The sequence below is a fragment of the Hemiscyllium ocellatum genome, chromosome 5 (assembly GCF_020745735.1).
Source record: "Hemiscyllium ocellatum isolate sHemOce1 chromosome 5, sHemOce1.pat.X.cur, whole genome shotgun sequence".
In the NCBI taxonomy this organism is placed as follows: domain Eukaryota; kingdom Metazoa; phylum Chordata; class Chondrichthyes; order Orectolobiformes; family Hemiscylliidae; genus Hemiscyllium; species Hemiscyllium ocellatum.
This window is the reverse complement of record NC_083405.1, coordinates 103,473,252-103,497,813: the sequence shown is the minus strand read 5'-3', so window position 1 is coordinate 103,497,813 and position 24,562 is coordinate 103,473,252. Positions and strand designations below refer to the sequence as shown.

The window sequence follows — 24,562 nt, the reverse complement described above, 5'->3', positions numbered from 1 at the left end:
GCAATTATGGTTGTCCAGACTACAGTGCATTCCAAACATTCCCACACATTGTAGTCATAGACTATGGAACTAGACCCTTCGGTCCAACATGTCCATGCCAACCATGCTCCCAAACTAAACTAGTCCCATTTGCCTACAGCTGGCCCATATCACTTCACATTTTTCCTAGTCGTGTTTAAAAGACATTTGGTTAAATACGTTGCAACTGTACCTGCATTCACCAGTTTGTTCTACCCACAAACCACTGTATATTAAAAAAAATTCCCCACATGTCTTTTTTAAATCTTTCTCCTCTCACCTCAAAAATATGGCCCCTAGTCTTGAAATCCTGTACCCTAGGGAAAAGACACATGCCATTAATCCTATCTGTCTCCCTCATTTTTTCTAAATTTCTATAAGGTCACCCGTTGTTGTGGTTCTGCTCGCCGAGCTGGAAGTTTTTGCTGCAAACGTTTCGTTCCCTGGCTAGGGAACATCATCAGTGCTTTCATATGTTGCGCTGAGGCGGTTAGCGCAGGATTCCCATCTCCTGGCTTGTTTCAGCGTTTCTCGCCCGTAAGTGTTTAAAATCTGATTGAAGATTTGTAGCTCGGGTATCCGTTGTTGTGGTTCTGCTCGCCGAGCTTGAAGTTTTTGCTGCAAACGCTGAAACAAGCCAGGAGATGGGAATCCTGCGCTAACCGCCTCAGCGCAACATATGAAAGCACTGATGATGTTCCCTAGCCAGGGAACGAAACGTTTGCAGCAAAAACTTCCAGCTCGGCGAGCAGAACCACAACAATGGATACCCGAGCTACAAATCTTCAATCAGATTTTATAAGGTCACCCCTCAACCTCCTACACTCTGAAAAAATCTCAGCCTATTTTTATAATTTTCTCAACCCTCTCCAATTTAATAATGTCCTCCCTATAGTAGAACTGCTCATAGTACTCCAGAAGAGGCCTTACCAACATTCTGTACAGCCTCAACGTAACATCCCAGCTCCTCTACTTAAAAGTCTGAGCAATGAAGAAAAGCTTGCTAAAGACCTTCTTAACCACCCTGTCATGACACGCTACAATCCCAGTTATATTTGCCTAAACTCATTTAATAACCAATTGGCTGATAAATAATCTAATCAGCTGAAGTAGTAACAGTGAGTTGTTGGAGGCGTGGAGTGACGAGGTAGTCGTGGAGGAAACAGTCTTTACAGAAAGCGGATGGGGTGGGGAAGGAAATATATCTCTGGTGGGCAAAAGTGAGGATGGTAGGTGCTAGAAACCAGAGTTTAGTTTAGAGTGGTACTGGAAAAGTACAGCAGGTCAGGCAGCATCAGAGGAGCAGGAAAATCGACGTTTCAGGCAAAAGCCCTTCATTCTGATTTTCCTGCTCCTCGGATGCTGCCTGACCTGCTGTGCTTTTCCTGCACCACTCATATCTCTGGCGGAATCCATTTGTAAGTGGCAGAAAGGCGGTAGGTAGGTGACATTACCTCTTAAGATAATGTGGTTACCTTTAGTTAGCATTGTGGACTCCTGCTGTCCCTTGTCTTCCAGCCTCACAATTTTCACTTTCTCGTGTCAAGCAACATCATTCTCTGAGAAGGAACATTTAAAATTTTACAGCCATCTCTTAAATGTGATATGAATATTTTGTAATTTTATTGACTTTTCAATTGAAGTTTTAATTTGTTTTTGTTTACAGCAGTAAAATCTAGTAGCATAGATAATGCAGATCAAAAAAAGACAAAAACAAAATTGAAGAAATTCCTGACACGCAGACCAACACTCCAAGCTGTCCGAGACAAAGGTTATATAAAAGGTAAGGAAACTTAATGTACCATAGCTTCCATGAGGCCATGTTAGCAATATGTTGTATTTCTGAGTGTGCATGAAAGAGACACTGTTATGTTTGCTATAAATGTTTCAGTGATAAATTGCTACAGACCTTTTTGGTGTATCTAATGAGTACATGTAATTTAACTATTTCTACCTTTCTCTTAATAACAGTCTCACTGGGTCAGGTACCAAATAAAACAAAGTCTTGCCAAAACTGTTTAACACACTGCAAGAAAATGCATGTTTTTCTTCAAATGTCTTCTGCTCACTTCCCTGTAATAAAGCATGGAAATTCATCAGTGAACCGAGTAACTCATGTCCTTCATTTTGGTAGCTTTGGATTTCCTGTGTGTTTACTGAATTCTAATATTTTAAAATTTGAAACTTCTGAAACACTTTTTCAGTAAACAACAGTTTATGAATTAAAAATTATAATTAGTTATGCATTGTTTATTTCACTTAATTAGTCAGCACACGTTTCTGTTTCAGGTAATAATTTAATTTTTTGCTTGAACTTACCTCACCATTTTCAGGTGATTTGAAACAAAAATGTTTTTTCTCTTGTAGCTATTACTGTATTTACCAATTATCTTAAATCCACAAGATACAGGAGCAGAAGGAGCTATTCAGCCTATTTAGTCTACTCAACCATTCAATGAGATCATGGTTGATCTGATGATCCTCAACTCCACTTTCCTGCCTTTTCCTATAACTTTTGATTCCATTGCTGATTAAGAATCTGTCTGTCTCAACCGTGACTCAGCCTCAACAGCCAGCTGTGATAAAGAAGTCCTCAGAGTCGCTATCTGCTGAGAGAGAATTAAAAAACTCATCTGTCTTAAATAGGTGACTCCTTATCTGAGATTATGCCCTCTGGTTGTAGACTCTTCCACAAGGGAGCCCCTCAGTGTTTACTCTGTCAAGTTCCCTTAGAATCTTTAATGATTCAAGCAGATGTCCTGTTATTCTCCTAAAGACCAATGAGTACAAGCTCAAAATACTCAACTTCTCCAGATAAGAAAATCCATCCATACCTAGAATAAAGTTTGTGCGAAGATTTGTAGCTTGGGTGCTCGTTGTTGTGGTTCTGTTCACCAAGCTGGAAGTTTTTGTTGCAAACGTTTCGTCCCCTGGCTAGGCGACATCATCAGTGCTTTGGAGCCTCCTGCGAAGCGCTTCTTTGATGTTTCTTCCGGTATTTATAGTGGTCTGTCCTTGCCGCTTCCGGGTGTCAGTTTCAGCTGTCCGCTGTAGTGGTTGGTATATTGGGTCCAGGTCGATGTGTTTGTTGATGGAGTTTGTGGATGAATGCCATGCCTCTAGGAATTCCCTGGCTGTTTTCTGTCTGGCTTGCCCTATGATAGTAGTGTTGTCCCAGTCGAATTCATGTTGTTTGTTGTCTGCGTGTGTGGCTACGAGGGATAGCTGGTCGTGTCGTTTCGTGGCTAGTTGATGTTCATGTATGCGGATTGTTAGCTGTCTTCCTGTTTGTCCTATATAGTGTTTTGTGCAGTCCTTGCATGGTATTTTGTATACTACATTAGTTTTGCTCATGTTGGGTATCGGGTCCTTTGTTCTAGTAAGTTGTTGTCTGAGCGTGGCTGTTGGTTTGTGTGCCATTATGAGTCCTAAGGGTCGCAGTAGTCTGGCTGTCAGTTCTGAAACGCTCCTGATGTATGGTAGTGTGGCTAGTCCTTTTGGTTGTGGCATGTCCTCGTTCCGTGGTCTTTCTCTTAGGCATCTGTTGATGAAGTTGCGCGGGTATCCGTTTTTGGCGAATACCTTGTATAGGTGTTCCTCTTCTTCTTTTTGCAGTTCTGGTGTACTGCAGTATGTTGTGGCCCTTTTGAATAGTGTCCTGATGCAGCTTCATTTGTGTGTGTTGGGGTGGTTACTTTCATAGTTTAGGACTTGGTCTGTGTGTGTTGCTTTCCTGTATACCCTTGTGGTGAATTCTCCGTTCGGTGTTCTCTGTACTATCACGTCTAGGAATGGGAGTTGGCTGTCCTTCTCTTCTTCTCTCGTGAATCGGATTCCTGTGAGTGTGGCATTGAAAGTATCATTACCAGGGACACCATCATACAAACTGGCCAAAGAACTACAACAGAAACTGAAACACCTGGTCAGCGGATCCAAACACTCCATACAATAAACACAGGAATTCTTGAACATCATCAGAAATATACACATAGACAAAGAAGAAACCATGATCTCATTCGACATGACGGCACTGTTCACTTCGATTGACAAAACCCTAGCCAGAGAAACAATAGCCAACCTACTGGACGTACGGAACAGAAAACAGGACGCGGAACCTATCAACAAAGACGGCATACTTAAACTACTGGACTTGTGCCTCACTACACACTTTACATTCAACAACCAGATATACGAACAAATCAACAGAACACCCATGGGATCATCAATTTCGGGACTCCTAGCAGAGGCAGTTATGCAAAGGTTAGAACAAACAGTCCTATCACAAATTCAACCCAAACTCTGGGTCAGATATGTCGATGACACGTTTGTAATCATCAAAAACACGGAAATAGAAAAAACACACCGGATCATCAACGCCACACTCACAGGTTTTAGCAAGACCTTCCTTTTTTATACTTCATTCCCTTTGAAAGAAAAGCCAACATTACATTTGTCTTCCTTATTACTATAGAAATGCATGCTAGCATTTTGTGATACTTGCACTAGGACCCCCAAATCCCTCTGCAGCAGCTTTCTGTAGTCATTCCCCATTTAATTAATATTCAGTTCATCTTCCAGCCAAAGTCCATAACCTCACAAACCTCCACATTATATTCTATCTGCCAAGATTTTGCCCAATTGTTTATATCCCTCTGCAGACAGTATCATCCTTAGCACTGGTTTTCTTGCCTATCTTTGTGTCATCTGCAGACTTGGCTGTGGTACATTTACATTCCCCATCCAACTCTATATGTTTTGTAAATAATTGTGGCCCTAGCACTGATCCCTCTGCCACTCCACTATTTGCAGGTTACCATCCTGAAAATGCCCCCCCTTTTCCCAACTGTCTTGAATTAGCAAATCCTCCATCTATGCTAATATATAACTCCAATACCATCGGCTTCTATCTTACTAAGTAGCCTAATAAGTGGTGACTTATCAAATGCCTTTTGAAATTGAGCTATTACATCAACTGCTTCCTCTTTATCTGTTCTGTTTGTTACCTCCTCAAAAACTGGCCTACAGCTGCCTTTTCTTTTGTCTCCTTTTATGAAATAAAGGTGTTACGTTAGCAGTTTCCAATCCTTTGAAACTTTTCCAAGATCTAAGGACTGTAGGAAGATTACCACCATTCTCACTGTAGCTACTTCCTCTAATATCCTGAAATGCATCTCATCACTTCTAAGGGATTTATCAGTTTTTAGTGTCTTTAGTTTCTGTGGGACTTTTTCTTTCGTGATGATTTTTCTGTATATTTCCTATATTCTCCTTCCCTTGATTTATTTAGTAATATTGGAATGATTTTCAGGTCTTCTACTGTGAAGACTGATGCAAATTATTTATTCAATTCCTCTGCCAGTTTCTGGTTTCCCATTATTATTTTCCAAGCCTTGTTCCCTAAAGGTTTTATGTTCAGTTAGACTTTTCTCTTTTCGTTTGATACATTTCAAGAAGCTCTTTCTGTCTCATTTAATGTTGCTTTTAAGTTTGCCCTCACAACTTCTCCCTCTTTATTTTTTCGTGACCTTTTGTTGGTTTTTAAAACTTTCCTTCTAGCTTTCCATTAAGCTTTGCCACATTCTCTGTTTTTCAATCTGATGCTATCTTTAACTTATCCCTTCCTAGAATTCTTCTTCGTCATGGGGATGTGTCTTTGCTGTGACCCATTAACTATGTCTTAAATGTCTGCTGTTGTTCCTTAACTGTTTTTGCTACTAAACTGCTTTTCCAGTCCACTTCAGCCAGCTCTTCAGCTATGATCACTATTTTCTGGGTATCTTCTACGCTGAAGTTATTTATTAAACCTGCCTCATTACACATCACCAGAACCAGAATAGCCTGATCCCTGTTTTGACTCATAACTATTGTTTTAGAAAACTGTCCCAAATATACTCTCAATAGTTCCCTGCGGCTACTTCTGTCCATCTGTCTATCCCAATCTACATGAAGATTTAAAGTCATGCATGATCAATGTATTGCCTTTGTTACCTGTCCTCATTATTTCTTTATCTATTCTCTGCCCATCATATACTTACTATTAGGGTGCATGTAGACTCGTACCAGTGCCTTCTTGCCTTCACCTGTAAGGATTGTATATTTTATGGCCCAAGATCATTTCTGTCACTGTATTTATTCCAACCCTTGCCAACAGTGCTATCCCACCAACCTTTCCTGTTGCTTGCCATTTCGAAAAGTCACATATACCTAAATATTTAATTCTGTTTTGATTTCCTTGTAAGCATGGCTCTGTAATGTCTTGAAGGTCAAACCCAATTAATTGTTTTTGAGCCATTATTTTATTCTGAATACCACATGCATTCAAGTAAAGAACCATCAATTTTACCTTTTTACTATTTTTTAATCCCTCTTGATTCTGTTCACTGCTTGATTTTCTGTTTGTGTACTCTGTCCCTTCTTGTCACGTTCTGGATATTGTTATCAAAATAGCTTGTTGGATCTACTTGCTTTATAGCCTAAATTGCCATCTCTAAATTTTTCCCCTTACTTGCCTTTCCACTTGTTTTTGTGTCATCCACAAAGTTGGTTATAGTACATTCACCTTGTCAATACATACTGTAAATTATTGTGGCCTCAGCACTGATTCCTTTGGCACTCCATTTGTTACAGTTGCTGCCCTGAATATAGCCCTGTTATCCCAATCCTCTGCCTTCTATTAGTTAACTAATCCTTTATCCATATCAATACACTACCCTCAATATCATGTTTCCTTATTAAGTAGCTTTCTGTGTGGTACCTTATTGAATGCCTTTTGTAAATCCAAATATATTACATCTACTAGTTCTCTTTATCTATGTTGTGTGCCACTTCCTCAAAGAAGTGTAATAAATTTGTCAGGTAAAAAGTGAGGTCTGCAGATGCTGGAGATCAGAGCTGAAAATGTGTTGGTGGTTAAAGCACAGCAGGTTAGGCAGCATCCAAGGAACAGGAAATTCGACGTTTCGGGCCAGAGCCTTCATAAATTTGTCAGGCATGATATCTTCATCATCAAGCCACGCTCACACTGCTTGATTATACTGTGGGCTTCTAAATGCTCAACATTTTCCCAACAACATGTTAAGCTATCTGGCCTATAGTTACCTTTTTTTTAATCTCCAAAGCATGTCCTCTGATACTTAGTTCTTCCAACAGTGGGACCAGTTTATTCCCATGTACTCTGTTCACATCCTTCATAATTTTGATTATTTCTATCTAGGGAGAGAATAGGGCCCCTCAAACACCAGCAAGGTGGCCTTTGTGTGGAGCCACAGAAAATGGGGGAGATACTAAATGAGTATTTTGCATCAGTATTTACTGTGGAAAAGGATATGGAAGATATAGAATGTTGGGAAATAGATGGTGACACTTTGCAAAATGTCCATATTACAGAGGAGGAAGTGCTAGATATATTGAAAGGTGGATATAATCCCCAGGACCTGATCAGGTGTACCCTAGAACTCTATGAGAATCTGGGGAAGTGATTGCTGGGCCTCTTGCTGAGATATTTGTATCATCGATAGTCACAGGTGAGGTGCCAGAAGACTGGAGGTTGGCTAACATGGTGCCACTGTTTAAGAAGGGTGGTAAGGACAAGCCAAGAAACTATAGACCAGTGAGTCTGATGTTGGTGGTGGGCAAGTTGTTGGAGGGAATCCTGAGGGACAGGATGTACATGTATTTGGAAAGGGAAGGACTGATTAGGGATAGTCAACATGACTTTGTGCATGGGAAATCATGTCTCACAAACTTGATTGAGTTTTTTGTAGAAGTAACAAAGAAGATTGATGAGGGCAGAGCAATAGAATGATCTATATGGACTTCAGTAAGGCGTTCGAAAAGGTTCCCCATGGGAGACTGATTAGCAAGGTTAGATCTCATGGAATACAAGGAGAATTAGCCATTTGGATACAGAACTGGCTCAAAGGTAGAAAACAGAGGGTGGTGGTGGAGGGTTGTTTTTCAGATTGGAGGCCTGTGACCAGTGGAGTGCCACAAGGATCGGTGCTTGGTCCTCTACTTTTCGTCATTTACATAAATGATTTGGATGCGAGCATAAGAGGTACAGTTAGTAAGTTTGCAGATGACACCAAAATTGGAGGTGTAGTGGACAGCGAAGAAGGTTACCTCAGATTACAACAGGATCTTGACCAAATGGGCCAATGGGCTGAGAAGTGGCAAATGGAGTTTAATTCAGATAAATGTGAGGTGCTGCATTTTGGAAAAGCAAATCTTAGCAGGATATATACACTTAATGGAAAGGTTCTAGAGAGTGTTGCTGAACAAAGAGACCTTGGAGTTCAGGTTCGTAGCTCCTTGAAAGTGGAGTCGCAGGTAGATAGGACAGTGAAGAAGGCATTTGGTATGCTTTCTTTTATTAGTCAGAGTATTGAGTACAGGAGTTGGGAGGTTATGTTGCAGCTGTACAGGACATTGGTTAGGCCATTGTTGGAATATTGCATGCAATTCTGGTCTCCTTCCTATTGGAAATATGTTGTGAAACTTGAAAGAGTTCAGAAAAGATTTAGAAGGATGTTGCCAGGGTTGGAGGATTTGAGCTATGGGGAGATGCTGAACAGGCTGGGGCGGTTTTTCCTGGAGCGTCGGAGGTTGAGGGTGACTCTTATTGAGTTTATAAAATCATGAGCAGCATGGATAGGGTAAATAGACAAAGTATTTTCCCTAGGTCGGGGAGTGGAGAACCAGCGTGCATAGGTTTAGGGTGAACGAGGAAAGATATAAAAGAGGCCTAAGGAGCAACCATTTCACACAGAGGGTGGTACATGTATGGAATGAGCTGCCAGAGGAAGTGGTGGAGGCTGATACAATTGCAACATTCAAAAGGCATTTGGATAGGTATATGAATAGGAGGGGTTTGGAGGGATATGGGCAGGGCGCTGGCTGGTGGGACTAGATTGGGTTGAGATATCTGGTCGGCATGGGCAGGTTGGTCCGAAGGGTCTGTTTCCATGCTGTACATCTCCATGACTCTACGACTCTAAATCTCCTTTCTCAACTTTCTTTTTTCAGATTCTGCAGTCAGTCTTCATAGCTGAAATCTCTCAATGTGGAACTATTGTCATGAATCTTTGTCTTGACATCTTCCTCAATTTGTTCCTCAATCTTCCTCAATGCAATACTCTAGTTGAGACCAAACCAGTTTCCTATTTTTAAGAGCCAAGATCCCAAATGCTTTATTAACCAGTCCAGTCTTTTGAATGAGTTGTGCGCATAGACATCCAGATGCCTTTGCCACTGCAAAAGTATTTTGAATTGGACCCTTTATCTTTCTAACTCATTTCAACAAAAGAATCACTTCACATTTTTTCCTCTTTAAATTTCATCTGCCACTATATTACACTAACCTATCCATGTCCTTTTGAGCTTCTACACTATCCTGACAGTTTTGAGATTGTGCCCTGTATTCCAAGATCTAGCCCATTAATATGCTTCATTATGCTTCATATGAATAGGGGTCCTAATACTGACTTTTCAGGAAATTCCCTATGAGCCCTTCTCCAGTTTGATGAAGAACCTTTCAGTATGACTGACTCTTTCTTGCTATTCAGTCAATATATTCATATTGTTACTGTCCCTTTTTATTCATTGAGTTCAAACTTTGCTTGCATGTTTGCTGTGTAGCACTTTATCAAATGCCATTTGGATCAAGACTGTTGCCCTCAGCAGTCTCTGTTGTTGCAGCAAGACATTCAAGCATGTTTTTGAAACAAGATTTGCCCTCGATATGCTAACTTTCCTGAATTAACTTCATTTGCCCAAGTGACTCTTGTTTCTAAAAGCTTGCTACTGCTGAGATTAAACTGACTGGATTCTAGATGCTGGGTTTATCTTTACATCATCTTGTAAGGATGAAACATTTGCATTTCTCAAATCTTTGACACCAACAAAATCTAAGAAGACTTTGAAAACTGGGGCCAGTGAGTCCACAATTTCCTCTCACCTTCCTCTGTAAGAACCAAATATATCTGGTTTAAGAACATTTGTTTTCTTCAGAAAATCGTGTAGTAATTGTGTTCTGAGAATGTTATCGTAGCAGAAAAACATTTTGTCAAAGGGCTCATGGTTACCAAAGAAACTCTTAAGAAAATAATTAAATTCATGGTTTCCTAAACTCAATAAATCTGAATAGGGAAAGTGATATCAAGGAAATATTAGTCCCAGGTTTTGTAATCGTTGGCTGCTGAACAGCACGGACAGTTTATTGCGCTTACAGTTACTCATTGGCTTTCTTGGCCACTTACCCAGCAATTTGCAGTTGTCAGGCAGTCCAGTACTGTCTACCAGGGATCTAGGGTCTGTGCAAAATGAGTAACAAACAGGATGGATGCCATCTTGTCAAATCAGAATGAAGAATTCTTACTGAGTTGCAACATCTAAACCAGAAAATATAAGTTAAAATATTTAATTCAGTACGAGGCTGTATTCAGAAGTAAGAGTGGGATTAAGAGAGACTGTGATAAGGGACAGGAAGAAAAAGCTTAAAATCTCTGACATTATTTAAAATCAGACTAAATAAGATTCTAAACATAACCATCTGAAACTGAAAATATTTTAGTAATTAAGTTTTGCAAACATAAAATTTGCTTTACACTTGAATGGAAAAGACCTAACTTTTCTGTTTTTAATGGTGAGTGCCCCAACTTCACAACTCTTGTATATTTGAATGCTATGTTTCTGGGAAAGATATCTGTATAGTGATGCCTGTCAAGCAAAAGGGCATCTTAAATAGCAACTTTCTGACTTTTGCAGTTAACTACACATTGCTGGTGTCACAGTTATTTTCTGATTTATCCCTGAATTGTGATGATCACTGTTGCCCTCAATTTGAGCTGTTATCTGAAAATGAATTACATTGCCTTTCACTTTTGTTTTATACAGATCAAGTATTTGGATGCAATCTAAGTAGTCTTTGTCAAAGAGAGAATTCAACTGTACCAAAATTTGTGATGATGTGTATTGACCACGTGGAGAGAGAGGGTATGACATTTTAAGAGTTGATTCTTCAAAAGACAACAATTTAATTTGTAAAACTTCTCTAATACAATCAGAAGTATTACCCTTACAAAGTAATGGCATAAAATTCTAAAATAAAATGTTATCTCAGCGTTTTCATTAATTTGAAATAAATTTCAGTGGATCACATTTTATTCTAATACATCTCCATTGTATCAAAGAAAATAATAGAAATCTGAAAACATTACCTATAACATTTTCACAATTCAGGTATCTTAGTCTAGAATGAAACAAAGATTTGTGGATGCTGGAAACTAATAAAGCTAGAAATTGCAGGAGAAACACAGGAAGTCTGGCAGCATTTTTGAAAATTCATTCATAGGATGTGGACATTGCTGGCTGGGCCAGCATTTATTGCCTATTCCTAATTGCCCAGAGAGCAATTAAGAGTCAACCACTTAGTCGTGGGTCTGGAGTCACATGTAGGCCAGACCTGGAGTTTCCTTCCCTAAAGGACATGAGTGAACCAGATGGGTTTTTCCAACAATCAACAGTGTCTTCATGGTCATCATTAGACTCTTAATTCCAGATTTTTAAAATAAATTAAATTTTATTGAATCTGTATAGAGAGAAAAGCAATTCACATTTGAGACCAGTAACCATCATTCAATTCTAAGTTTCTTCAGCAATTTCTGCTCTTGTTTATTTTTCCTAGCCCAAGAATTTGTTGTTCTTGAAGTCCTTGCCTGAACTTACATTTTTCATCTTATGTCATTAGGCTTAAACGTTGATGGTTTGTACAGAGTGAGTGGTAACCTGGCTGTCATACAAAAGCTTCGCTTTGCAGTCAACCATGGTAAGACATTTTATAAAGCACAGGATCTTTTTAAGGTGCCATTGTGTATGGTCAGCAAGAGAGCCCAATGTATGTAAATTTGGATTAGCACACTTGCAATTTCAGGGTATTTGAATTTTTGCACAGATGCAAGAGGTCCGACTTCCTGGTCATTGGTCAGACCACGTTTGTTTTGGGTACCTTATTTAAGGAAGGATGTGAAGAGAGTAAAAAGAAGATTTACTAGAATGATACCAGGAATGAGGGGTTTTAGACAAAAGATTTGAGAAATTGGGCCTATTCTCTTTTGAGCAGAGAGATCAAGAGGTGATTCTACTGAAGTGTTCAAAATTATGAACAATTCTTACCGGGTAAAGAAGAATGTTCTGTTTCCATTAGCTGGTATGTCATTACCCAGGGGTCACAATTTCAAGATTATCAGCAAGAAGGTTAGGAGCGAGATGTGGATAAATCTCTTTACTCTTTTGTTAGGATTTGGAGTACACTGCCTGGAAGAGTGGCGGAGGTGGATTCCCTAGGAGGTTTCAAGAGAAAGCTAGATTTATATTTGAAAGTGTTGCATTTAGAAGGCATCCGAGGTAGGGCTGGAGAATGGGACCTAGCTGGGTTATTCTTTTGGGAGCCAAATGGCCTATTTTTGTACAGTAAAATTCTAGGATTGTATTAGGTATGGAAAGTAATTTACTTTCAGGTCTCTACTAAGGATTCGCCCAGATCCAAATGTTGAAGTGTGGAATGATGCCATGAATGCTCTCAGACTGTTCTTCCTTGTATACAACACCAAGATCAAAGAACCCTGATAAAATCAAGAACAACTTAATTAAGGGTATAAACCTGTAAAACAAGGCATTATGTTGCTGGTAGCATTTTTGCTTTTTAAACTTTCTTCACTTCAAATTTCATAGCTGTAGACTCAGAAAAGTTGTTCATGAGCAGAATTAGATATTTTTATAAAGTGAGCTGTATATAATTACACCATGGGCAGCACGGTGGCACAGTGGTTAGCACTGCTGCCTCACAGCGCCTGAGACCCGGGTTCAATTCCCGACTCAGGCGACTGACTGTGTGGAGTTTGCACGTTCTCCCCGTGTCTGCGTGGGTTTCCTCCGGGTACTCCGGTTTCCTCCCACTGTCCAAAGATGTGCGGGTCAGGTGAATTGGCCATGCTAAATTGCCCGTAGTGTTAGGTAAGGGGTAAATGTAGGGGTATGGGTGGGTTGCGCTTCGGCGGGTCGGTGTGGACTTGTTGGGCCGAAGGGCCTGTTTCCACACTGTAAGTCTAATCTAATCTAAAAGCTGAAGTGAGGAAGACGTTGGACGTTGATAGTAATTTATGTGTCTATCAAGAAAGATTTTTTGATACCAAATTATACACATGAACCTTAGCATACTTAACATATTAACAAATATGAAATTCCTGTGGAGATAATTACTGACTAGGATTCAAGTGGCACATAATGTTACCTGACACATGTCAGCCCAAACTTGGATTTTACCAGTTTCATCTGTAGACGAGCCTATGTACACCAGTTCCCTTTTATTCACAGCACATGTTAGTTCTTCAAAGAACTCCAATGAATCAGTTAAACATTGGCCACACGCAAGATAAATTCAGAGTAATCAGACAGAGTAAGCATGGTTTTGTGAAAGTGGAATCATGTTTGACCAATCTATTGAAGTTGTTTGCAGAGGTAATGCATGCTGTGGATATCATACATCTAGATTTCCAGAAAGCATTTGACAAGTGCCACATTGGAGTTTATTGTGGAAAATAAGAGCTCCGGGTGTAGGTAGTAACATATCAGCTTGAATAGAAAATTAGCTGGCTAACAAGTGTTACAGCACAGATAGCAAACCAAACCAATCATCTCTGGATTCACAATGCAGTGAAATTAAAACCTCAATGACCTTCAAAATTGCTAAATTGTTCCTAATCTAACTTTACAAATAACAGACCTTGGATGCCAGAGTTTATAACTTTCACAAAAGCTAAACAATTTATTTTTAAGACTAAGTTGCAGCTAAAACATTTGTCCTTGAATAACTTCAGCCATCCACTTTTACTTGACATGTGATTCCACCATGGAAGGGTTTTCCTTTTTAACAGGCACTTAATGTTTTCCGGTTGTTCTGTTGAATGGGCAATTATAGACCCCAATCAAGGAGGAATGGCTAAATGGAAAGGGTTGGTGATCTACAAAGAAAATCCATGAAACAGATCCATAAATAAAAATGTACAAAAGACAATCTTTTTTTATTCACTCATGGGATGTGGGGTATTGCTGGCTGGGTCAGCATTTATTCCCTGTCCTGAGGTGCCCTTGAGAAGGTGGTGATGAGCTGCCTTCTTGAACTGCTGCAGCCCATGTGCGGTAGTTGGATCACGGCGTCCCTAGGGAAGGAATTCCAGGATTGTGACACAGCAACAGTGAAGGTGAGTGGCTTGGAGAGGAACTTGCAAGTGATAGTGTTCCCATGTATATGCTCCCCTTGTCCTTCTAGGTGAAAGTGGTCATGGCTTTGGAAGGTGCTGTCTAAGCACCTTTGGTGAATTTCTGCAGTGTGCCTTGTACACGGTACATACTGCAAAACATAACATATGTTTAAAGAAAACACGTGCAACCATGTCACATTGTAACAACTACTAAAAGTCAGCGGTTTGTGCATGAGCATACATTAGTTTTTTTAAAAAGAGTGATTTCAAAAACGTGATAATCACAATTCCTGTTGAGACCTAAGCAGAACTAGCTGAATGCCTTACCAGAAATCAGAAAATGGAGAGGGAAATCTGATTCTCACAAATGTTTTCCGTGAAACTCTTTTCCAGTTTTGGGGACTGTGGAAGATGGTTGAGAACTGTGTATCTCCCTGAGGCCCCAAACCTTTGAAAATGAAAATTGATCCTGGAAGACATTGATTACCTACAATATTATTTGGTTACCTGTGCATCTGAATGTTAGAAAGAATATAAATTCTGTACTGCCTTTGCTGGGCCTGTGCATAGCCAAAGCCAGTGGGTCTGGGTGAGATGCTTATTGGATAGTCAGTGTAGACTTGATGAGCTGAATGGTCTCTTTCTGCACTGTAGGGAGTCTGATGATTGTACTACATGAGCATTATGAAAAATTGGAAAATTAATCATCTTTTTGACTCAAGTCAAATTGTTGTTTCTTTCCTGATTTGGAAGATTTGTTTAATAGAAAGCGCTGGAGAACTTCAGGCCTGTTCATCTGAAAAACAGAGCTAATGTTTCAACTCCAATATGACTGGAGTTCAGAATTGAAGGGGGGGTGGATAAATGATGGTTCCTATGCTGTAAAACAAAACAGAGGGTGTCTGAAGGAACAGATAAAATGTGTATTCCAAAGGAAAAAGCAAAGGGAAAATGGTGGTAGTGAACAATTTGATGAAGCATAGAATTGGCTGATGGCAGAGAGTTTGAATGGGGAGGGGGGATCTCATATGGTATTAAATTAGAGGAGAGAATTTGTTGCTGAAATTGATCAACTTCATTTTGAGCTCTGAAAGTTCTGAAGTTGCAAATGGAAAATTAAACGCTCTTCTCATTCAATTTGGCTCAGGTTTGATCACAGCCAAAAATACAATGTGCCTAAAAAGTGCTATTAGTTTTCAGATATAACTTGTTAAAACCCAGTGACCTCTTTGGGGTTTGTGAAATGCTATTTTCAATCCCATCTTAAACTTACAAATTAATTATGCCTTCCTTACAGATGAGAAGCTGGACCTGAACGACAGTAAATGGGAGGATATCAATGTCATTACTGGGGCTCTCAAGATGTTTTTCAGAGAACTACCAGAACCTCTGTTCACATATCATCTCTTTAATGACTTTGTCAATGCAGTTAGTAAGTGAACATCATAGATTAATGGTGTCTTCATCACATTTTAAAATTGCTGATTTAGAGGAAGTTACAATTATTTGATCATAGTGTATTAATCTTGACTCAATGTACTGCAGTCTTAATACTAAGACCAACTTCAGAACATGACTACAACAATCTGGGGTGACCCTCTTCTGCAGCACTGGGGCGTACTGTACTATCAATGGAGATGTTAAGCCAAGACTCTTCAATGTTGTTTTAAAAACAAAACCACAGCATTACTTCAAAGAAAAGGGGTTACCCCATAATGAATATCACAAAAATAGGGTTGGTTAGTCATAATCGGACTACTGTCTTTGGGAGTTTGCTGTGTACAAAGTGACTGCAGGTTATCTGATGTGAAACTGACTTTGCAATTTGAGGGGGACAAAGTACTCCAAGACTTTTATTCACTCTTGAGACTTTTTATGGAAAATTGGAAGTTGGTAATTGATAACAGAATGCAAAATCAGTTGCACAGGTTATAATAGCATATAAGCCCTCAGTTTGATGTTGACAGTCTCGAGGTGAAAATGAAATAAATGGTTGTAATTAAGCAGAAAGCTTATTCAAGAGAGGTCAGAAGAAAATCTCTTGCGTCAGAAATGATATCTGATTACATGTAAGATGTTCTCAGTTGCTGAAGATCAATCTTCCAGGAATCAATCATCATTAGTACTTTTCCAGGGATCTTCCCTGCCTTGCAGTCAGTTCTGAGCCAGTGACACTCTGACAGGTCCAGTGAATGGACAGAAACATAGCAGATGAAATATAATATGGAAAAATGTGAGGCTATCCATTTTGATGGGAGGGACTGACCCATGGAGAGTATTTCTTAAATATTAAGAGTAGGGAGTATAGATGTAGCAAAGCATCAGTTTGGAAACTAAAAGATTAGCCTTTTTCACAGAGATTTGAGAAAGGTTGTGCTTTGTTTGTACATAGTTTGGTACTGCCTTAGTGGGGGTGCGATGAAGGTTCAGCAAACTTGTTCTCTGGATTGAAAGAGGGGAAGGTACTATCCTGTGAAGAGAAATTGGGCACTTCAAAGCATGAAACCAATGAAATAATTAAATGGTTAGATGAAGACAAGACGTTTCAGCTGGTTGGGGGAGTCTAGAACTCGGGGGCACAATTTAAATATAAGGGGGATGGCCCTTGGGTCCAAGATAAGAAGCATTTTTTCACAGAGTTGTGAAACTTGGAATTCTCAACCAGAGAGGTGTGTCGGGGCTCAGTCTTTGAGATGTTTAAGGTAAGGATTGGTAGATTTCAAAGTATCAGGGACGTACAGGGTTATGGTGATGGGTTGGCTGAAAGTATTGAAATGTTTGGTCAGCCATGATTGTGTTGATGGGTGGGCAGGCACATAAGACTCTTTGGCCTTCTCTTGGTCCTATGTTCCTCATTACAACCATCTTCATTTGTACTAAACATACAGACCCATGCAGATATGAACATTATAATGGGGAGTAGGCCACTCAACCCCTTTACCTTGCTTCACTATTCAATAAGATCATGACTGGTCTGATTACTTCATTTTATCATCTACTTCCAATAAGCTGTCATTCTTGCTTATCAAGAACCTATCTACCTCTGCCTTAAAGTATTCAGAGATTCTGCTTCCAATACCTTTTGAGGAAGAGAGTTTTAAAGGCTCACAATCCTGGGTGTCAAGATCATTTTTCTCAAAGAATGCCACTACCCCACTGCTTCCCAAAATGTCTAGAATCATTACTGGAAAGTGTTATCACTCATTTAATGAATTTGGTTAATTTTGTAGCATTTGTCATTATTCAGTGATAAACTGAAATTGTATCTTTTAGTAAAATCATCTCTTCTCAGTTTTCTCGGTGTTTTGTAAGCTTTTATCAATGTATAATCATGTTTTACAATGGCTTGTAGTGCACAGTCTGGCCACAGAGAGGCATTTGCAACATTCCATTAAGTTCCAACTACCTTGACCATATTAAGCAGTCCATCACTACCTTTCCAAGGGTAACTGGCAAATGACAAATGCTAGTCTTACCAGTGGCATCGATATCCTGAGAATGAATTTTTTGGGGGGAAAAAATTACCAATATAAATTTTGTTTTTTAATCTTGGCTTTCATTGTCAGCAAGCAAGTGCAATATAAAATCTAAAAGTATACCCAGTTAATTTGTTCAACAGTAAGTGGTAGAAATATAAACTGGGTCAGTTAACATCTGTGATGAGACAAATCAAGGTAATCTTTAAAGTAGATACTTTTTGTTCAGTTGACCTTTGTTGATGCTGTGATAAACCTTTATGAAAGCTAATTCTTAAAGAGGAACGATATTCTGTTCTTAAATCTACAAAATTGTTTTTACCTGAGAGATAGACCACATTCTGGCCCAGTCTGGGCTAGTTAATGCATTAAGTGAGTTCTGTTGCAGAGGATAATTAGTATTATGTACACACAAAAGGGCATGTAGGGAAACCACCCTTTCTTCCATTGACTCTGTCTACACTTCACCCTGCCTCAATATAATCAAAGACCCTCCCACCCTGGTTATTGTCTCTTCCATCCTCTTCCATTGAGCAGAATATATAAACATGTACTAATAGATTTAAGAACATCTTCCTTACTGCTGTCATCAAACTTATGAACGGTCCTCTCATACATTAGAGTTAATCTTTCTCTGTACCTTCTCTCTAGCTGTAAGACTTTATTCTTCACTCTGTTCTGTTACCCTGATGTACTTTGTAAGGTATGATTTGTCTGGTTAGTATGCAAAACAGTCGTTTTTGCTGTATTTAGGTATATGTATCAACAATAAATCAAATCAAATAAATCCAGTTCTATTTAATAAATTTCAGAAATTTCAGACTACAAGCAGCGTGTTGAGGCTATCGCCGACCTAATCAGGCTCTTACCTAAACCAAACCATGACACTATGCAAGTTCTATTCAAACACCTTGTGAAGTAAGTGTTTATTAGTTCTCAGCTGTGATTAGTTTTCTTACGATGGTGCATAGCTGTGATTTAAAAGTAAGTATTAATTTTAACTGTCGTAACTTCCAGCTCTGTTTAGTAATTTTGAGTAAAAGTAAGCCCTAATACAAGACATGTATTTAAATTCTTTGCTTATTTAAAATGTTCATTTTTACATAAAGTTCTGTTAAATCTCAAAACTCAGTGTAAATACTAATGTTTACATCAGACCCAGTAGGACACCTTGTAGCAAACATATTATTAGACTTGTTTCTGCAGGTTTAGATCTTTAAATGTTTGTTACAAGTTGCTGATGATGTGAGCTCGTAACAGAGGATAAAAAAAGCTCATAGCATTAATACTTGACATTTTTAAAATGATCTAAAACAGCTTAAAAGCAGAACATGGAACATTACAGCGCAGTACAAGTCCTTCTGCGCATGATGTTACACCGACCTGTAGAACCATTTAACCTACACTATTCCATTCTCATCCATATGCCTATCCAATGACCATTTAAATGCCCTTAAAGTTGGCGAGACTACTACTGTTGCAGACAGTGCATTCCACGCCCCTACTACACTCTGAGTAAAGACACTACTGCTGACATCTGTCCCATATCTATCACTCCTCAATTTAAAGCTATGTCCCATCATGCTGGCCATTGCTATCCGAGGAAAAAGGCTCTGACTGTCCAACCTATCTAACCCTGTGATTATCTTATATGTCTCAATTAAGCCGCCTCTCAACCTCTCTCTAATGAAAACAGTCTCAAGTTCCTCAGCCTTTCCTCATAAGACCTTCTCTCCATACTAGACAACTCCCTAGCAAATCTCCTCTGAATCTTTTCCAAAGCTTCCCCATTCTCCTGTAGTCCAGTGACCATAACTGTATACAATACTCCAAATGTGGCCGCACCAGAGTTTTGTACAGCTGTAGCATGATCTCATGGTTCTGAAACTTCATCCCTCTGCCAATAAAAACTAAAACACCGTTTGCCTTCTTAACAACCCTATCAACTGGGTGGCAACTTTCAAAGATCTATGTACCTGGACATTGAGATCTTTCTGCTCATCTACACTACCAAGAATCTTACCATTAGCCCAGTACTCTTCATTCCTGTTGCTCCATCTGAAGTGAATCACCTCCCACTCTTCCGCATTAAACTCCCATTTGCCACCTCTCCGCTCAGCTCTGCAGATTAGCTATGTCACACTGTAACGTACAACATCCTTCCTCACTATCCATAGCTCTATTGACCTTAGTGTCATCTCCAATTTACTAACCCACCTTACTGTGCCCTCATCCAGGTCATTTATATAAATGACAAATAACTTTGGACCCAAAACAGATCCTTGCAGTGCCCCACTAGTAACTGAACTCCAGGATGAATATTTCCCATCAACCACCATCCTCTGTCTTCTTTCAGCTAGCCAATTTCTGATTCAAACCACTAAATCACCCTCAATCCCATGCCTTCATATTTTGTGCAATACCCTACAATGGGGAACTTACTGAAGTCCATAATGAAATCATATAGACCACATCAACCACTTTTCCCTCATCCACCTGTTTGGTCACCTTCTCAAAAAACTCAATATGGTTTGTGAGGCATGACATACCCTTCACAACACCGTGTTGCTATCCCTAATCAACTTATTCATCTCTAGATGATTATAAATCCTATCTCTTATAACCCTTTCCAACACTTTACCCACAAACGAAATAAGGCTAACAGGTCTATAATTTCCAGGATTATCTCTACTCCCCTCTTGAACAAGAGAACAACATTTGCTCTCCTCCAGTCTTCTGGCACTATTCATGTAAACAATGACGACATAAAGATCAAAGCCAAAAGCTCGGCAATCTCCTCCCTAGCTTCCCAAAGAATCCTAGGATAAATCACATCTGGCCCAGGGGATTTATCTATTTTTACACTTTCCAGAATTGCTAACACCACCTCCTATGCACCTCAATCTCATCTGGTCTAGTAGCTTGTATTTCAGTATTCTCCTCGATCACATTGTCTTTTTCTAGTGTGAATGCTGATGAAAAGTATTCATTTAACACTTCCCCTATCTCCTCTAACTCCATGCACAACTTCCCTCTACGATGCTTGAATGGTGCTAATCTTACTCTAGTCATTCTTTTATTCCTGATATAGCTACAGAAAGCCTTGGGGTTTTCCTTGATCCTATTTGCCAATGACTTCTAATGTCCCCTCCTGGCTCTTCTTAGCTCTCTCTTTAGGTCTTGACTGGCTAACTTGTAACTCTCAAGCACCCTAACTGAGCCATCATATCTCATTCTAACATAAGCATTCCTCTTCTTCTTCTTGACAACAAATTTAACTTCCTTACTAAACCACGGATCTTGCACTCACCCACTTCTTTCTTGCTGTCTGGTACATACTTATCAAGGACCCACAGTAGCTGGTTCTTGAATAAGTTCTACATTTCTATTGTGCCCATCCCCTGCAGTTTCTTTCCCCATCTTATGTATCCTAAATCTTGCCTAATTGCATCGTAATTGCCTTTCCCCCAGCTATAACTCTTGCCCTGCGGTGTATACCTATCCTTTTCCATCTCTAAAGTAAACATAACTGAATGTGGTCACTATCACCAAAGTGCTTACCTACCTCCAAATCTAACACAGGTGGATGAGGGAAAAGTGGTTGATGTGGTCTATATGGATTTCATTATGGACTTCAATAAGTTCCCCACGGTAGGCTCTTGCAAAAAATACGGAGGCATGGGATTGACAGTGATTTAGCAGTTTGGATCAGAAATTAGCTAGCTGAAAGAAGGTTCATTACCCAGTACCAAATCTAATGTGGCCTCGCCCCTTGTTGGCCTGTCTACAAGCAGCATACAAAACCACATTTCTTTTCTAGCTATTTATACTGTATGCAAGAGAGTGATGCTCATTAACAAATATCATATTAATAAGGTACTTCTTTCAGTAATTATTAAACTGAGCTTGTTCTGGACAGTTTGATGAACAATTCATGTGCAACCACAGCATCTTCATGAAAATCACATGACTTTAAATGCAAGATACTGTTTTCACACGGCTAACAGAGCATGTCTTTTCCTCACCAAAACTGACTGAATATTACTCATTGTGAAAGTTATTTTCTCACCCAACAAATGGTTGTTACGGACATCAGTTCCAGTTAGGTTGTGGATATGCTGTTTCAGCTGTTCAAACTCATTGAGATAATTTTCAGAAATGAGATTTTTCTCATCATAACTCTTTCCCAGGTCAGCTATAGCATATTATTTAGAGTAGATGTTTTTTATATTTTGCCCCAACAATGTGCCCGACATTCTAGCTCAAAAGTGGGTGTTGTGCCAGTATAACGTTTTAACACAGATTTGTAAAAGTACGATTGACACTATCATGTTGCAGCTTGAGAGTGTTTAGATCATCAAAACAAAAAATGCAAATTCATTTATCTGATAATATTGTAACCTTGTAATTCGTCTATATTCAACCATTTATTACTAAGCCTAAGAAAAGCTGCAAGATATATGTCACTTGAAATAATAGATCAAAGGTTTTTAATAATGCAAACATTTAGATATCAGTAACTTTGTCATTCTATTATGTACGTTATTAGTAACTGTGTAATATTTGCCTGTGTGCATGCTCGTTTCTTGAATTTTTGTCTTTAATTTTTCACAGGGTCATTGCCCGTTCTGAAGTAAACCGAATGACCAATCAAAGTGTTGCCATCGTATTTGGCCCCACCCTCCTGAGGCCAGAGAAAGAGACAGGAAATATTGCAGTTCACACAGTATACCAGAATCAGATTGTGGACTTGATCTTAACAGAGTATGAAACCATATTTGGAAGAAGTTGAGAGAAATGAGCACATGAAATACAACTCTACCAAAACCCACTATGTGAAAATATAGTACATTTTAAGTTTTTTTGTACCTTAAATCAACCAGAATATTGGTATGCTTTGCACTTGTTTTCCTCTGGTTTTTAAATCTATCTGTATTTGTTTCCAATGGTTATCAATCTTGAAAGCAGATGGCTCTGCTGCAGATGTTTTGCATAACATGTAGAACAGACAGATGCAGGGAAGCATGTCTCCTGGTAATAACAAAAAATAGAGACATGAGTATACCGTAGTTATACACTGGGTTCGTTTGAAACAATATTTGCCTGAGGGTCTTAGCAGTACTTTTTCTGTACGTGTCAATATTTTTAGGCAATTTCAATTTCATGCACATAGTTGGCAATCCTATCTTGCAATCTGTTTTACTATTTAGTATAGTAGAAGTCCTAATATTGTATGTTGTCACTGAGTCCATACAAAACAGTGACCAGACTTTGTTTAATTTATTTTTTTTACAGATTTACTCAAATGTAAAAGCTAAAGTATTAATGTGGATTCTTCCTGGTTGATGAGTGTGGACTTAAAGCTGTCCTACACCTGCTGTTAATACAGAAGTCATATGATCACACTCAGTGTTTCAGAACACTAGTGATGTACAGATAAATAAAGAGCATAATACAATAAATAATATGGCCTCAAGTAATGTATATATAATCTGTGTATAATTTCTTAATGTATGTTTTACATACGGTAACATTTTCTAATACGATTTTGCCAACTTGTAATCAATTACTGGTCAATCTACCAGCTAAGATCAGTACTAAGAGCTTTTTGGGGTGTTTTATGACAGGCAACATGGGATATTCTTAGTATACTGAGAAGGTGTGTGCACTTTTTAGCTATTGGCAATTACAATGCAGGGCAAATCATAACCATTTGAATTTCAAATGGTACTGGAAAGTATTGTGCAGGCTTGTGCTTTCTAGGTGCACTACAATAAAAGTGGTTTATTTAAATGTACAGCGAAAATTTGAAAAAAAACTCAGCTTAGCAATTTATTGTACAATAAGTGCTAACATTTAAAATTTCATGTATGCATTGGTGGGTATTAAAGCAGATTCACTTGATGCGAAATTCAATTTTTCCATTTTATTGATGTGGACTGGTTGTATAAGCAGGTTTCTTTGGAATACTACCTGTTTCTGGGCACATGATCTGAAGATTTGTTTGAATTTTTTTTTAAACTAACTGCTGTATGGCGATATGCTATGTCTAATCAAAAATTAAAACAAATGATAAAAAGCTGTCTTTCAATTTATGTCAGAGTGCTAAATGTATTTGCTTATTAATGTTTCAGTGCAATTGTTTAATGATTCTGGTAAGATTATTAGAAATCGGAGCAAGAGTAGGCTTTTTGGCCCACTTTGCCGTTCAATACTAGCATGGCTAATTTGATTGTGACCTTAATGACACTTTTCTGCCTACTCCATAATCCTTGAATCCCTTTATACGATAAAAATCTGTCAGTTCAGTATTGAATATATTCAGTATTCTCCATTGCTATCTGGCGAAGTGAATTCCAAAGATTATTAAGCACCTTCACCTTGGTCTTAAATAGGAGTGCTCACATTTTAAACCGTGTCTTATGGAATCAATTTCCTTACAAGGTGAAGATCCTCTCATGGTATACCCTGGCAAGGTCCCTCACAATCTTGTGTTTTTCAATGATTATTTCTCAATCTTCTAAACCCAGTGAAGATAAACTTAACATGTTCATAAGGCAAACCGTTTAATGTAGCAATTGGCCCAGTGAATCCATAAAATTCTAATCAGACTAACATTATAGACACAGGAAGGATATTTCCAGAACCAGGGTTCATGGTCTGGGGATTTAGGACAAACTCCTCAGGAATGTAATGAGAAATTTCTTCACCCAGAGTGTGCTGAGCCTGTGGAATTTGCCACCACTGAAAGTAGTTGAGGCCAAACATGTTCTGATTTTCAAGAAGTAGTTAGATATTGCAGTTGGGGGC

General features: G+C 38.9%; 1 protein-coding gene across 6 annotated transcripts in view; it reads left to right on the top strand.

The window, feature by feature from the left end:
• Positions 1–23,217, top strand: part of LOC132815809 (rho GTPase-activating protein 12-like) — a 213,517-nt gene extending 190,300 nt beyond the window's left edge. For all 6 annotated transcript variants that reach the window (XM_060825069.1, XM_060825067.1, XM_060825068.1 and 3 more), the window contains 6 exons: positions 1,685–1,801; positions 10,912–11,010; positions 11,765–11,842; positions 15,574–15,708; positions 18,565–18,670; positions 22,367–23,217. In XM_060825069.1, coding sequence (XP_060681052.1) covers positions 1,685–1,801; positions 10,912–11,010; positions 11,765–11,842; positions 15,574–15,708; positions 18,565–18,670; positions 22,367–22,544 — 713 coding nt within the window. In that variant the 3' untranslated portion in view covers positions 22,545–23,217. The remainder of the gene's footprint in view (positions 1–1,684; positions 1,802–10,911; positions 11,011–11,764; positions 11,843–15,573; positions 15,709–18,564; positions 18,671–22,366) is intronic.
• The last annotated feature ends 1,345 nt before the right edge of the window (positions 23,218–24,562 follow it).